This window comes from Phallusia mammillata, chromosome 8 (genome assembly GCF_965637545.1).
Source record: "Phallusia mammillata chromosome 8, kaPhaMamm4.hap1.1, whole genome shotgun sequence".
Taxonomy (NCBI): Eukaryota; Metazoa; Chordata; class Ascidiacea; order Phlebobranchia; family Ascidiidae; genus Phallusia; species Phallusia mammillata.
Window position 1 is genome coordinate 10,149,964 of NC_137259.1, and position 13,758 is coordinate 10,163,721.

At 35.5% G+C, this 13,758-nt stretch overlaps 2 protein-coding genes across 13 annotated transcripts in view; one reads left to right on the forward strand and one right to left on the reverse strand.

Annotated features, from left to right (window-relative positions):
- Positions 1-8,389, forward strand: part of LOC145205087 (uncharacterized) — a 65,680-nt gene extending 57,291 nt beyond the window's left edge. For 7 of the 11 annotated variants that reach the window (XR_013853582.1, XR_013853586.1, XR_013853583.1 and 4 more), the window contains 17 exons: positions 1,631-1,773; positions 1,825-1,988; positions 2,313-2,422; positions 2,487-2,590; positions 3,264-3,363; positions 3,473-3,589; positions 3,684-3,827; positions 3,905-4,018; positions 4,083-4,172; positions 4,597-4,734; positions 4,807-4,995; positions 5,060-5,162; positions 5,228-5,372; positions 5,428-5,559; positions 5,622-5,717; positions 5,786-6,524; positions 6,657-8,389. Coding sequence is in view for 2 of the 11 variants with exons in the window: in XM_080077732.1 (XP_079933858.1) it covers positions 1,631-1,773; positions 1,825-1,988; positions 2,313-2,422; positions 2,487-2,590; positions 3,264-3,363; positions 3,473-3,589; positions 3,684-3,827; positions 3,905-4,018; positions 4,083-4,172; positions 4,597-4,734; positions 4,807-4,995; positions 5,060-5,162; positions 5,228-5,372; positions 5,428-5,559; positions 5,622-5,717; positions 5,786-5,879 (1,983 nt within the window). In the remaining 9 variants the exon portion in view is untranslated. Of the gene's footprint in view, positions 1-1,630; positions 1,774-1,824; positions 1,989-2,312; positions 2,423-2,486; positions 2,591-3,263; positions 3,364-3,472; positions 3,590-3,683; positions 3,828-3,904; positions 4,019-4,082; positions 4,173-4,596; positions 4,746-4,806; positions 4,996-5,059; positions 5,163-5,227; positions 5,373-5,427; positions 5,560-5,621; positions 5,718-5,785 lie in introns of those variants that run through there. The other 4 variants (XR_013853584.1, XR_013853585.1, XM_080077732.1 and 1 more) reach the window with 4 other exon arrangements.
- Positions 8,390-10,678: 2,289 nt separating this feature from the next.
- Positions 10,679-13,456, reverse strand: LOC145205088 (ubiquitin carboxyl-terminal hydrolase 44-like). 2 transcript variants are annotated; one of them, XM_080077735.1, is made up of 8 exons: positions 13,261-13,456; positions 12,803-12,863; positions 12,288-12,448; positions 12,011-12,080; positions 11,707-11,855; positions 11,426-11,586; positions 10,989-11,146; positions 10,679-10,871 (listed from the first exon to the last, which is right to left on the reverse strand). In XM_080077735.1, exons 5-8 carry the CDS (start codon positions 11,720-11,722, stop codon positions 10,802-10,804), a joined length of 405 nt encoding a protein of 134 aa, XP_079933861.1. In that variant the 5' UTR covers positions 11,723-11,855; positions 12,011-12,080; positions 12,288-12,448; positions 12,803-12,863; positions 13,261-13,456; the 3' UTR covers positions 10,679-10,801. The 2 variants fall into 2 exon arrangements, with proteins under 2 accessions (XP_079933861.1, XP_079933862.1); XM_080077736.1 differs by lacking the exon at positions 13,261-13,456 and adding an exon at positions 12,948-13,235.
- Between the last annotated feature and the right edge of the window lie 302 nt (positions 13,457-13,758).

Sequence of the window (13,758 nt, forward strand, 5' to 3'; positions counted from 1 at the left end):
CAACTAATGAAGGCGGACATGAAAAGGGATACATTTTTATAGCAGCTTGTCTAGGTGGTAAATGTTTGTACATTTTTTATCATGGGATATTGTGTGGAAACACTAATCTTATTTTCAGATTTTAAAGTGGTAAAAATGTCTTGACAAAAATGCACAGAGGACTTGGACTTGGTATTGCAAGTAAATGTGTCCAAATTGCTTAAAATAGTTTCCATTCAGTTGAAACTTAGTGCCACAACCAGTAAACTCAAGGCTGGGCAATGCTATGTCATAGATGTTATAACAATTGTATCTGGTAAGAATGCGTTTGGCTGGGTATTGCAACATGTTTTGTGTGTGGAAGGGCATTCTATGAATACAGTTGAAATGGAAAAAAAGTATTTTTTTATCTTTAAACGCTGGCCTTGAGAAAAGTAATGCATGTCGCACTTATCTGTCTTTAAATGCAAACTAGTATGCAACACTTCATGTGTTTAAAGTAGATATCACCATTTATAAACTATGAAGTCACACATTTCTGAAATCTCTCGGTTGAGGTTAATCTGGTACATTTTAACTGTTAGGTTAGAAATAGGAAACCTAGATACAAGCATTTTGTTTTTCACTAAGAGAACATTTCTATTTTCATTTAGAAGGGGAATGTGTCAATTGTCAATAAGAGGTAGACCTGTAAATGATTACTTAAATCAGGGGTCCGCAAATACTTTTTGGCGCGACCTTAAAAAAATTGCTCTAAATTTTCGTGACCCAAGCATTGTTTGGGGAAAATACCAAGCAACTAATATCAATATTAAGACTGATGTTATGCTATTGTCAGTTGCTAGTTTTACATAAAACAGTAGGTAAACGAACGTATTTGTTTTAACAAATGAGAACTGTAGGCTCTGTGTTGAGAACACAGCAAATCAATTTGAGGTTTAATTTGAGAGACGCCAGCCGAAGATCGTCCTCTACTTCTAGTCTTGATCTGTATTTGCTTTTAATAAGATAGTGCAGAAAACGCATAACTGCTTGCACAGGTGCGCTAAACTTATTGCATTGTTACATAGACTGTATGTAACAGTTACGTAGTCATATGTAATAATGCAATAATATTTAAAATGTTGAAAAAAGCCGAAGTTCATTAATACTGTAGATGCGATGCTTTTAAAATTCATTAACACTGTAGATGCGATGAAATTTAAAATATTTCGCGACCCAGACTGGAAGGTCCAAATTTGGGTCGCGACCCACTATTTGCGGACCCCTGGCTTAAATTATTAAATCATGTCTTTTAGGGTGATAGTGTTACTGTGTCAGTGTTGCTGTTGCTTATTTTATCCAATATCACCAGCTTTCCCATATTTGTCCCCTTAAGGTTGCAAATTAAATAACATAGTATTCAATATAAACATTTTTATGGTAAAATAGCTGTCTTGGTTGTGATTATTATGGGTCCCCTTCCCTGAAGGGGACACATATTGATTTTACTCAAAATGTTTTGTTTTTTTTTCTGTTTTTTTTGTTTTTTTTTCTTACAAAATAAGCATAGAAAATATATTTATGTTTTAAAATAGATCATAGTGTATGTGCAAGGGCAATATGTGCTAAGCCACCCTTCTAGTTATATATTTAAATTTTTACAACAAAGGTTTCCAGTCTGGAACAACAGTTATTGCAAACTGATGCCAGGAACAAATGCTTGTTGCAGGAAATGGATGACAAATTACAGATTGCTTGCCATCAACTAGACCAAAAACACAAGGAGTTTATTGCTTTAAATGAAACTTTAAGGTAAAGATATATTTAATTAAATAGGACAAACATTTTACAGATTTTTTGCAGAAATGTTGACAAGGAGTTTCTAGAATGCAAACATAACCTTGCTCATAATGAAATACAGTTGGAAAAATTAATGCAAGAAAAATGTGAAGCTTTACAGTCACTTGAAAAATCAGAATTTGAATGGAATGAAATAAAGGCCAAGTTAGATGATAAAATTGAACATGGTAAGTGTTTTGGGTTCATTAGAAATACGTGTTTGGTTCATAGAAAAAAATAACAAATAACAAAATAATTTAGGCTAATAACCAATTATACCATTTTTGTCATTACTGTTTGTCCACATATAAAAAAAATACAACATGTTTGTTTTCATCTCCAAAAAAGATGATGAATAGATGTTTCAAAATACAAAATAATTCAACTAATTTAGTATCGTTTAACAGTAGTTTATTTTATTGTTGATTTCAAAACACAATCATTACCACAAACACTAAATTGCAAAATTGCTATGTTTTTTTGTCAATATCTTTTCATCAAACATTACACAGTTGTCCGCATGGAGGATTTGGTAAAACAATTAGAGCAAGACTTGAAGATTGCAGACAAAAAACACTTGAACCTTGAAACACAGTTGGCAGATTCCTTATCCATCTCATTGGTACTGTCTGATCTGGTGTTAGTTTTGTATCAATCCACAAGTGCTTAATTTTTCAATTTGACAGAAAGTTGATTCCCAGAACAAAGAACTCGTCAAATCATCAGATTCTTTTGAAAAAGAAGTTAAACAAAAGCAGATATTAATCGAAAGTTTAAGAAAAACTGTCAGGTTTGTGTAAACATTTTTAAATTTCATGAAAAAGCGTTCTTAGTAATGTTCAACTGACTTTTTATTGTTACAAAATAATACCAAGACAATATCTTATTGTTTCTTTTGTTTTTAAACATGTGTATGGAGTGTTTCAACAACTGAGGTGAATATTTGTTGTTTTAAAACGGTGACAGTGCTTTTCAACTTTGTAAATTTCAATTCATTTTGTTGTATTGTGTGCACTGCACACAGCAGCTGGTGCTGTCACTTTTAGTAAAAAGGAAACGCTTCTTTTGATTAAATGTCTGAATCAGATTTCAGACACCCATGTGGTACATTCCATTTCCGCTTGATAACTCTGTTTGCCGTGAAAAACAAGTGTTCCTTGTCAGTCTCTACTATGAACAGGACGCTACCTCGCATAACAGCCGAATGCTAGGGAGAAAAAAGTTTTTTTCGTTAAAAGATCGGTTCTTTCAGCCAGCTGTTCAGACGGCATGTGTTTAGTATCACCAAAGAGCAGTATAATGCGAATATGCGACTCTTTACTTGAATGCAGCACCGGTAAAGTTTGTGTGTTTATTATGTTATTTTCAAGTTGTAAATACGGCCAACACCGTGCGTATTTATTAATACAGATCGCACTTTTACCAGACACGTTCGTTTCGATTGACTTTTTGTTAATTAACAGCACGTGCCAAAATGATCTGCAATACAAAACAGAAGAATTGAAACGACTGGAAAAAACGCTTGAAGAAAGACAATCGCAGTTAGACCAGAGGGCTGATCAGGTAAAACCACCTCGGCTGGAAAATTGCTGACTAACTGAAATTTTCAGTAGCTTTGTCAGCATTTTTTGTGCGCCTGGCGTGAGTCAGTTAAATTTTCGGTTTGTTATAGCTCTCAGAAATACAGAAGCGGGTTGATGAATTCCAGAAATATTCAGAAAAGTGCAATTTAGTATTAAACAATCAACTACAAACTACTCGAACAGAGCTCAACGAACGAAACAAACTGGCAAGTATCATTTTTACCATTTTTATAAGTGTTTGTTTAAAATGTATCTGTTATTAACATTTACAAACTTACTTGTTCCATTTTATACGTTAAGGTTGATGAATTCGACAAACGTGTTAGTTGTATGGGAGATGAAGTGGTCGAATTACGTCATCAACTGATCGCAGAGAGACAAAATGTATCAAGTTTAAACCAGGATCTTCATCGATCTAAAGAACATTTGCAAAACGTCGTAAAGGTTTTTTAACCGTTGATCCGAATTGACCTTTCTATTTTAAACGTTTTAAACAGAAAAACAATTTTGATTTACAACAGGAGTTAAATGAGGTAACTGACGCAAATGAAACCTATCGTAAACAGTGTTTGGAATTGTCTCAAGAAATTGGAGCAAGTCAGGAACGTGAACGTACAATATCTCAGTCATACCAAGTTAGTAATACTGCAAGGTTAAGAAGTTGTAACCGGCTGTTAAAACGCAAGTGTCTTATCACAGGAATGTCGTGGAAATGTCGAACGATGTAACAAGCAAATAGAAAAATTGCTGGTTCATGTAAACGAGCAGACAGAACATTGCAAAGCTAAGGTAGATGTACGATAACTAGATCTGTTTCTTGATATGATCTACGTATCGCTAAGCTGAATGAATACCAACACTGTGTCTCTTAAACCGATACAAGACCCTCGTGAACACGACAAGCCAAAAATCCTAGTGGGACCATGTCACAGGATGTTTGACTTGTTGTGATCAGGTTGTGTACACATGTCACTAGCGTGTACGCCTTTATTAGCAAGGGTTTGCTTGGATGTTCTGACATTTCTGGTTTTTACTCAGCGACCTTGTGCTTTTCTGGGTGTGTCGTGTTGCTAATGTTTTCTGCATTACCATCAGTAACACGAATACGTCCTGGAAAGCGTAAGTTTCTTTCGTCCAGCTGTTGCTCTTTGCGTTTGGAATTCGATTTACTCACTAGATTTTAAAATACTTACTGTTTTTCGAAATCATACAGGATCGGCGCATCGACCAACTCACTGAACAACTTTCGGCTGCTGAAGCCAGTAAATCCACAGAAGCAGAAGCTTTTCGACAACAGTTGGAAACCTCAAAAAAAGAACTTCAACAAATACGTGCCAGTTGCATTGATGAGGTTTAAACGGAGTAAAATAACTTATTTTTCTTAAATAGGAAACGCATTTAATCCTGTTGATAATCTGTGCAGGTAAATAAATTAAAGACGTCTAATACTAAGCTGACTCAACAACTATCACTGCTGACTGGTAATGGGAAAGATAATTTGGAATCCCAACAAAAAGATCAATTGTTAAGACAACGCGTTGTGGATCTTGAAAGGGAGCTCCTATGTCAGAAACAAACAATTGAAGCTGCAAATGATGCAATAATTTTAAAGGTGCATAGCTTTTATTTTACGTGAAATTATTGTACCTTTGTTTATTTATTTTTTATTTTTTAAGGACTCTGAAAGTGCGCGTTGTCACGCGAGAGTGTCTGGCTTTAATCGGCTTGCAGCGCTGGAAGCAACCTCCTTTACCATTGCCAATGACGGTAAACCAGGCGGTATAATATTTTGATAAATGAGTAATTTCGTTGCTCATCAAATTGACAACCTTCAATATTTGTAGTTTGTATAACATCGCAAGCGAATCAGAGTGTAGACAAGTGGAATGATGCCGAGTCAAATTCCTACCAACCGCCCCTAAAAAACAACAGCATTACGATGTCGTTGTTTGCGGACGTGGATGCAGAAATCTGTTCACTAGCCGCAAGGTTGTTGCGAAGATACACGAATAGCGGCGACTTTAACTAAAACGTTTGTATTTAGTTTTGTTCCAGTTACTGGAGCCAATGCACATATGAATTCGGAAACTGATTCATTTTTTGTGACGTCTTCACCCACTGTTAGTTACCACAGCATAAATGTTCCTGGAAGAGAAGAAACTTCTCTACATCAAAGGTAGGCAAAAGTGGATTTTACAGTAGTTGTTTGTTACAATTGTCTTTTCTCTTTGGATGCAGGGTATTCGCCGATCGGCTAGATTCGCATTCAACGCTGGACCTTGATATCTTTGAAAACAGGACAAACAAACATTATTTACAAGGCACAGGCCAATGGTAAAAACTTTTTTGTCTTTCAGACTTTACGCACAAAGTGTAGTTTATTTAATCCTTGTTTTCTGTAGCGTTCTTGATCTCAAAAGAAAGATGGAAGAAAGTGAAAACCGCAGACGTTGTATATCAAGCAAGCTTAAACTGCTTGATCCTGATCCGTCATAACACTAAAAAGAAAACATAAAGTTTTGCAATACACTTTCATATTTTATCAGTTTATTGTTTCAAAATACTTGCACTACATGTGGGGGCCAAAATTAAAGCGGCCTTCCAAATAATTTGAGCGCAATCTGAGGTGCTATACAAACTTTACTGAAGTCCTATAAACTCAATCACAGTGGCCGTATTTACTCGTGTTGCTTAAAAGCGATGTCGGGTGTGCACTTGTTGTTGTATTTTATTAGATATTGTATTAGCCTACTTCAAACAATTTATCGTAGCCTAAGTTTCACGTGTAAAACAGTAGCATACCAGCCATTCGCTTTTCGACAAGTAATACCACGGAATCTGCGTCCCGTTCTTCTGTTTATTTAGTATCAACGATATAATTTTCGCCTGAATCGGCACAAAGCTTCACCAAACGGTACGGACTGCATATTTCCAAAATGTAATCTATTTCGCATATGGGGCTTTTTTAACCAATCAGAGGGACAGATTTTTGCGGACTTTCGTTACGTCACGTAGGCCGTTGTGTAGTGGTTTACTTTGCGCATTTTCGATGTTGTAAGGTCGTCACTGCTTTTTCAAGTCAAAATAATATTTTATTTTGAAAATATGGCGAAAATGGAAGCATTCAGTACAAAAGTGCAGGTAATGACCAGTATATAATGTATTGCAATAAACTAGACTGATTATATTTTTCTCTTTGTAAAATTACTGATATTATGCACAGCAGCACACATGCAGGCTACTTTCAGAGAAATATATGCAATTTTGTTTTAGATACCATCGCATCGTGAAAACAACAGCGCGGATAAAGCAAGCAGCAAGATAGAAGTGTTCATGTTTACTAAAATGCAATGCTTTAAGTTGTATGTAATGGCAACAATGAGGGCTGGTCTTTTATATTTAAAGCTACTTTTAAATGACATAAATATCTGAAATCAACATACTGCTTAAACTTCCAAAATGTTTACAGTAATCAGCAGTATAATCTTACACTGCAAAAAAAATTAGCTAGCTATGAAGTCAAAAAATAAAATGGCTGAATTCAAGCCAAAAACGGTTTGGAATCGCCCATTTTAAAAATCTTTTTAAACATGGCTTATATCAATCCAGTATCGGCTTGTAATGAGCCATGTTTCTACTTTCACACTGAAAGTTTGTTGGCTGAAAATTAAAAATGGTTTCGGCTCATTTCCAGTCAAAAAATGAGTCAGTACAGTTAAAGGTTGGTCCTTATGACTCAATAGTGGAGGCGGGGTTGTGACAATTCAGTGACAGGCTGTCACCTATCGCCTGTCAATGACACCCTGTCACAGATTTACTGACACCCTGTCACAAATTTACTGACACCCTGTCACAGATTTACTGACACCCTGTCACAGATTTACTGACACCCTGTCACTGATTCACTGACGCCCTGTCACTGATTCACTGACGCCCTGTCACTGATTTTGACACCCTGTCACAGATTTACTGACGCCCTGTCACTGATTCACTGACGCCCTGTCACTGATTTATATTTTTTGAAAAAAAGAGTATTTTTCCTTTGTCGTTTGAAGAGCCAGGTTGCAGAAAGGGGTTTGAAATAAAGATTGAAAGCAGATTTGATGCACTGTTGGAAAATAATGTTCAAGAATTAACATCTGAGTTCTCTAAAATTATGAATGCGACTGTGATGAAAACTTTGGAAAAGGCTGGAACCAGAAAGCAGCCTTGCTGGATAACACAGGAGATCTTGAATACATATGAGATAAGTGTGGCCCACGTGGACACAATCTTTGATAGTCATGATACCAAAAAAGGTAAACTAATACCTCAAATCAAGAGTGTCTTATCTGAAGAACAAACAAGGGAATGACATGATGGTACAGTCTACAGTCTTGAGAACCACTGGTCTAACAGATTGAATACTAGGTGAAAAAAAGAGACCACCATCAAGAACTTGGTCACAGAGGCCCTGTGGAGCACCATGAAGAAACATGGTATCAGTCTCTTCCTGATCCTCCTGATCAAATCACTGTATAATATAAAGGTCATCAATGCTGTGTTAACCAATGGAAGTGCACTAAAATAGTTTAAGACTTTGGAGTATTTCAAGAGTGCATACTGTCGCCAATCTTGTTTAACGTAGCTTTAATGGGTTAGCCATGTAACATGTCGCCATAGAACTCTTACACACACCATCATGCTCAGGACCGACGAGGGAATAAGAAGACAAGGCAGGCCCAGAACGAACTGGCTTTGGTAATGTTCAGGGGTGGACAGGAAAATAGATCATGGAATACAACAGACTAGCAAAGAATCAAGATAGATGGGAGAAATTGCCCCAGGGGTCCCCGGACTACAGCAGTGACTTACTGTGTTAAATGACTCTTTTGTTTGTTTTAACTAGCTTTTGTTTTGAGTTTTCCAAAAATATTGGTGTTGGTACAAAAACTTTTACAGTAATTCTAAAGCATGACAAACTATTTCAGACAGCTTTTATTACTGAACAAAAAACAACGAATTTATGAATGAGTAAAGTGAAGACAAGGTGTGATAAAGAACTTAAAAAGCTAAGCAAGCACACAATATTCTCTAGCTTTTAGTATATAGATTAATACTCTCCTGTGACAATGCAATTGACACTTAAAATTCAAAAAAAAAATACCCATCTTAGGGGGGATGCTACGTGCAAAATAATAAAAAATCAAATCACAATCACCCAATCAACACTTTTAAATTGTAACGCTGATAGGCGATTGTTTCCGGTGGTACTAAATACCGCATGGTATACCGCATGTTATAACACGGCAGGAAGTTGTAAAGGACTTGAATATGCTTTTACGAAAATATAGTTTTGCGAACTTTTGAAAGCGCTAACGGTTAGAGCTATTCTGGTTGGGTGAAGGTTTGTAATTAAAACAATACTATAATCTGGTCTAATTTTCCCTTGTTGGGGCTTGTATTCTCGCATTTCACATACCATGCAGTATTTTAAGCAGAATAACATACGGTAACATGCAGTATTTAGTACCACCCATTGTTTCAGGCTGTCAAAACTGCCAAAGCAACCAGCCCGGAGTGTGTCGGATTATAAGAAAGGTTTATAACTTGGGCTGCCAGTGGGTTAAATACTGGAGCTGTTATGGCACATTTACATGACCATATCTACCATCTGGCGTGGACAGACTTCAGTTAAGAAAACAACAAATAGAATAAACCAATACACACATCCATAACATCACAATTTATAAGCAAACAGGACATTGCCAAGACTAGAAAATATTTAATGGTCTTACCAATACATTTTCATACCAAATGAAACAAAGCTTTGCATTTATAAGAGCCATGGCATTTTAGCAGGCTAGTCTACAGCCATATTGAGAAGTTATATGTCAGGGATATCGCCATGAGGCGCTTTGTCCATGAAGCACAGTGTGAGGTACACTACCAACATGAGTGAGGCTATAAGTAAAATCTTAATAGTCTGTGTGGAATTGAACTAAAACTGGTAAAGTTTAGTGCCTTGTTTACATAAAACGATTTAAACTTGCCTTAATTATATAAATGCTATTCACAGGATCTGTCCCTCTAATAGTAGGCATGTTAATATCCACGATCACTGAGTCAAAATTCTTTCAGTAAATGATTAATTAAGAAGCAAATGCTTCTGACTCAAAATCAGTAGACACTGTGTTGGTATATTGGAGATATATATTTCACCTATTCAGGCATCGTCAGTCTCTAAAAACTGCAAACAACGAAGGTAAATTAAAAGAGAACAGATGTAAAAGCATACAAAATAAAATAGTAAAAAACTTAAAACACTAAAAGCATTTATGTCTAGTTTGGTTAACACAGTCTACACGAGCACAAAAGCGTAAATGTAACGAGGACGAAAAAACAGACGCAACGGCGGAAAAAAGGTGACACGCTTTTGTGCTCGTGTAGACTGTGTTAACCAAACTAGACATAAATGCTTTTAGTGTTTTAAGTTTTTTACTATTTTATTTTGTATGCTTTTACATCTGTTCTCTTTTAATTTACCTTCGTTGTTTGCAGTTTTTAGAGACTGACGATGCCTGAATAGGTGAAATATATATCTCCAATATACCAACACAGTGTCTACTGATTTTGAGTCAGAAGCATTTGCTTCTTAATTAATGCCTTAATTATATTGTATATCTTATACTCAGGGTCGCCATCCTATTCTTATTTCGAAAACTTGACCTTATTTTGAAAGGCAAGGTCTTTAAAAAGTTTATTTTCCTTATTTCTAAGAAATGTCATTGATTTAGACTTGAGTCCTCAAGTCAAATCCCTACTACAAGTAAACCTGAGTTGTCATGAGATGTAAGTATTTTCTGTATACAAGCAGTTGCTCGAATAGATTGTTTCTGGCAAAAGACTAGCCTGCTAAAATGCCATGGCTCTTAATTCTATGGTGGACCTTCTTCCAGCGACTCGTAACTTGCTTGATGGCGAAACTTGTGGATCTTCGTAGCACCCAGTGGTTTCATCCATTTCGATGTCACGAACGGCAAGTAAACATCGGCGGAACTTTTGCAAATGACCGAGCACCTAAAAAAACGAAATGTGGTATTCAATTTGGATAGAGTAAATACAGAACAGTCTGGAGATGGTGTTTTACTGAAATAAGACACCAGTATTGATTTTTTTTCCACATAATCAGACCTTGCACTGCCACACAACAGATAATGCTGGTAAAACACCTTAAACAGGATCAAGTGTAATTTCCCTTATTAACCTTGTATCAATCCCCTTCCTTTCTGTGTTTAATGGAAAATCAGCATTAACTTGTTGCAGATCTTTAATTCTGACAAGGTTTCAAGGTGGTCATCGAGTTTTCCAATGAAGTCTTCTTGTAGTTCTGTGTTTCACTGTAGTGTGACTGTAGCACATGGTTGTTCGTCATCACTCTAACAGTGTTGGTCCTTGTTAAGAACATAGTTCCGCCAGTTTCTGAAGGTTTTTCTTTGTCGAACAAACCTACATAGTAAAGACAAAAAAAATTAAAATTATGTAATCTTATGAAAATTGGCAAATTTGGGCATCGAATTTTTGGAGTAACACAATTTTGTGCACTTTTCCTGTGTGAAAAAGTACCTTGAATGCCAAATGGCAGTGAAAAGTCTATCATCTCTATCAAGTTGTTGCTGCTGTAATCTTCTCCTCATTTGAACATCTTCATCTGCACTTATTGTGGCTGTCCTCAGTGTGTGTCCACTACGAGTTGTGCCAGTAAAGTTTTGGTATCTAATTGCCTGGAGAAATGTTAAGAATTTCTGATTGAAGTTTTAATATTTACTATGGCACACAATACATAAACTGTTCAAATTTTACCTACTGCACAAAAGCAGCCTAAATTGTTTAACTTAATATTATTGAAATTTTACAAACAGAATTTATGAGCTAATACTTTTTGTCACATGATACAACATAAATTATTTTCCAGGCAATTTCCGACCAAGAAACCATGCCACAGAATTGTTTGGACTGACACAACTACAATTTAAAAAAGATAATAACGCAAATTTGCCTACCTGTAAAGTTTCACATAGCACCTTGATGTCCCCCGATTTGTTGTCATTGAGAACATATTCTTCACAAGCATAGCAATATACATAGAGTTCATTGACATCAATCACTAATGAATGACCAGATTCCAAATAATGGTTTAATGCATGTTCATGGATATATATATCTGTAGGTTATATACCATTTTATAAATACTCAAATGGTCATCCAAAACAGTCCACACATTATTTATGCATTTTTATAGACTGTAGAACATTTTGTTTTGTGTTTTGACCATGGTTCCTACCTTCCACAAGCAACATTAGGGCAGCTTAGACATGTCCAAACAGACTCAGTTGTAAGGCAAGTGTTGCAGAGCCATCTTTGTGGGTTGACAACTGAATGACGTTCACCAATAGTCATGCGCAGTATGTGCTTGCAATTGCAAATGCTTAACTAAAACAAAATTTGCACAACCCATTAGTGCATGCTTATAGTTAAATTTAGGATTTTGATAAAACTCATCACATGACAATATTTTACAGCAGAGCTAGTAAAACCATTGAAAAATGGACTTTAAATTTACTGAACCATTTAAACCTTCAACACACCTCATACTCTGTGGAGAGTCTAAAACACGTGCATCTTGTAAGATATTGACTTGCTTGCTGATACACCATCCTGAAATAACACATTTGGTAACAAATCACTGTGTGTAATAAAAACGTTTTTGTAGAATGAACAAAAAGAGCATTTTCTGACACGGACTTGAAAATATTTCAACAAATAAGAGATTTTAAAGTAAAATACTGTTATACACAAGAATTATTGAATCAATAATACATTATTCACTACAGAACTACAATTATTGATTGCTCTAACACATACATGTGAAAGATCAGTAGAGCGTTTCTGCTTCTGGTCAGCTTTCATCAAAGCTTCTGGACTCTTCCTGCCCATGTTGCCAAATGAAATTTGCGAACTCAATGAATTTGATTGTTTACCAGGTAACAAGCTATTTAAATTACAGAACCTATGGAATTCCTAACCTAACAAACACATAAAACATCCATACCAATTTAAACACACTTAGAAATTTATCGCACAGAGCGAATATAATTGGCTAAGTTGGCCACAAAATAACTTTAAAATAATGAACCATATTAAACTTAATTTTGTTTTTTTAGCCATTTAACCCCTTTTAACAAACTCGAAACATGGTGATTCATTTGCAGTTGTTTTTTTCTTTATTTTGTCTAAACACAGTATTTTTTAAAATCTCTGGTTATATAATGTATCAACTTAAATCTCCAAGTAGACATTGAAAATTACAAATATGTGCACACAATTCAAAGGTGCAATTAAATACAACACCTCAAACACCAATAACAACAAGCAAATACTTGTGTTAATCTTGGTTATCTTTAAATATTGGGTTTCCAATCGTTAAATGTTTGTGGCTGTCTGCAAAAAAAAAAAAAAAAAAAACATCAAAAATTTTTTGTGTAAATATGGCAGAATCAGTTTAAATGGGTAAAAAGACATTACCACGCGTAACATTGTCCTGAAGCTAGGCAATTCTAGATGCACTATTTTTTTGAGCAGCTTTAAACGTGTTGGTCTTCATGTGTACAAAACGTTTTTTTGTTTGGAAACTCAGATAATCTCCTCTTTTTGCACATAACATTACATATTGTTAAATATTCAGATATGACAATGTGGCACAAAACAGAGGTTAGACATGTTTACATAATAAAAAAAACTACTTAAAACAAATTGATTGAACTTTTTCGCCCTGTTAGAGCTCATCAGACTGCCTGGCAGGCAATGAAAGTTCAAAAATGTTCAAAAACACACTTACCTTTGCTGCTTGCAGAATTTAAAGATTATACCAAAAAATTAAAGTCATGAGGTACATTTTTGCACGAAATTTACATTTAAAACCTTTGCCGCTTGCAATTTTTAAAGAAAACCCTTACAAGCAAAGACCTAATAAATTCGCTTGTGTTCATACTATCGCAAGAACGCAAGAACGCCCTGTCACTGATTTTGCCCTGTCACTGATTTTGCCCTGTCACTGATTTAATGGCGCCCTGTCACTGATTTAGTGACGCCCTGTCATTGACGCCTGTCACTAACAGTGACAAGTGTCATGAAAAAGTCACAACCCCTGTTGCAATAGTGAGCCATTATTTTTTGCAGTGTACTATCAATCTGTAATGAGTTGACATCTTTTGTTGTTAACAACCTTTGGATTATACAAATACCCAGTTCAAATACTGTGTTATTTTCTTGTAACGAAGTGTTTGTGGGCGCTATTTTTTGCATTTAGTTTTTTTAATAGCATATAGGCCCACGT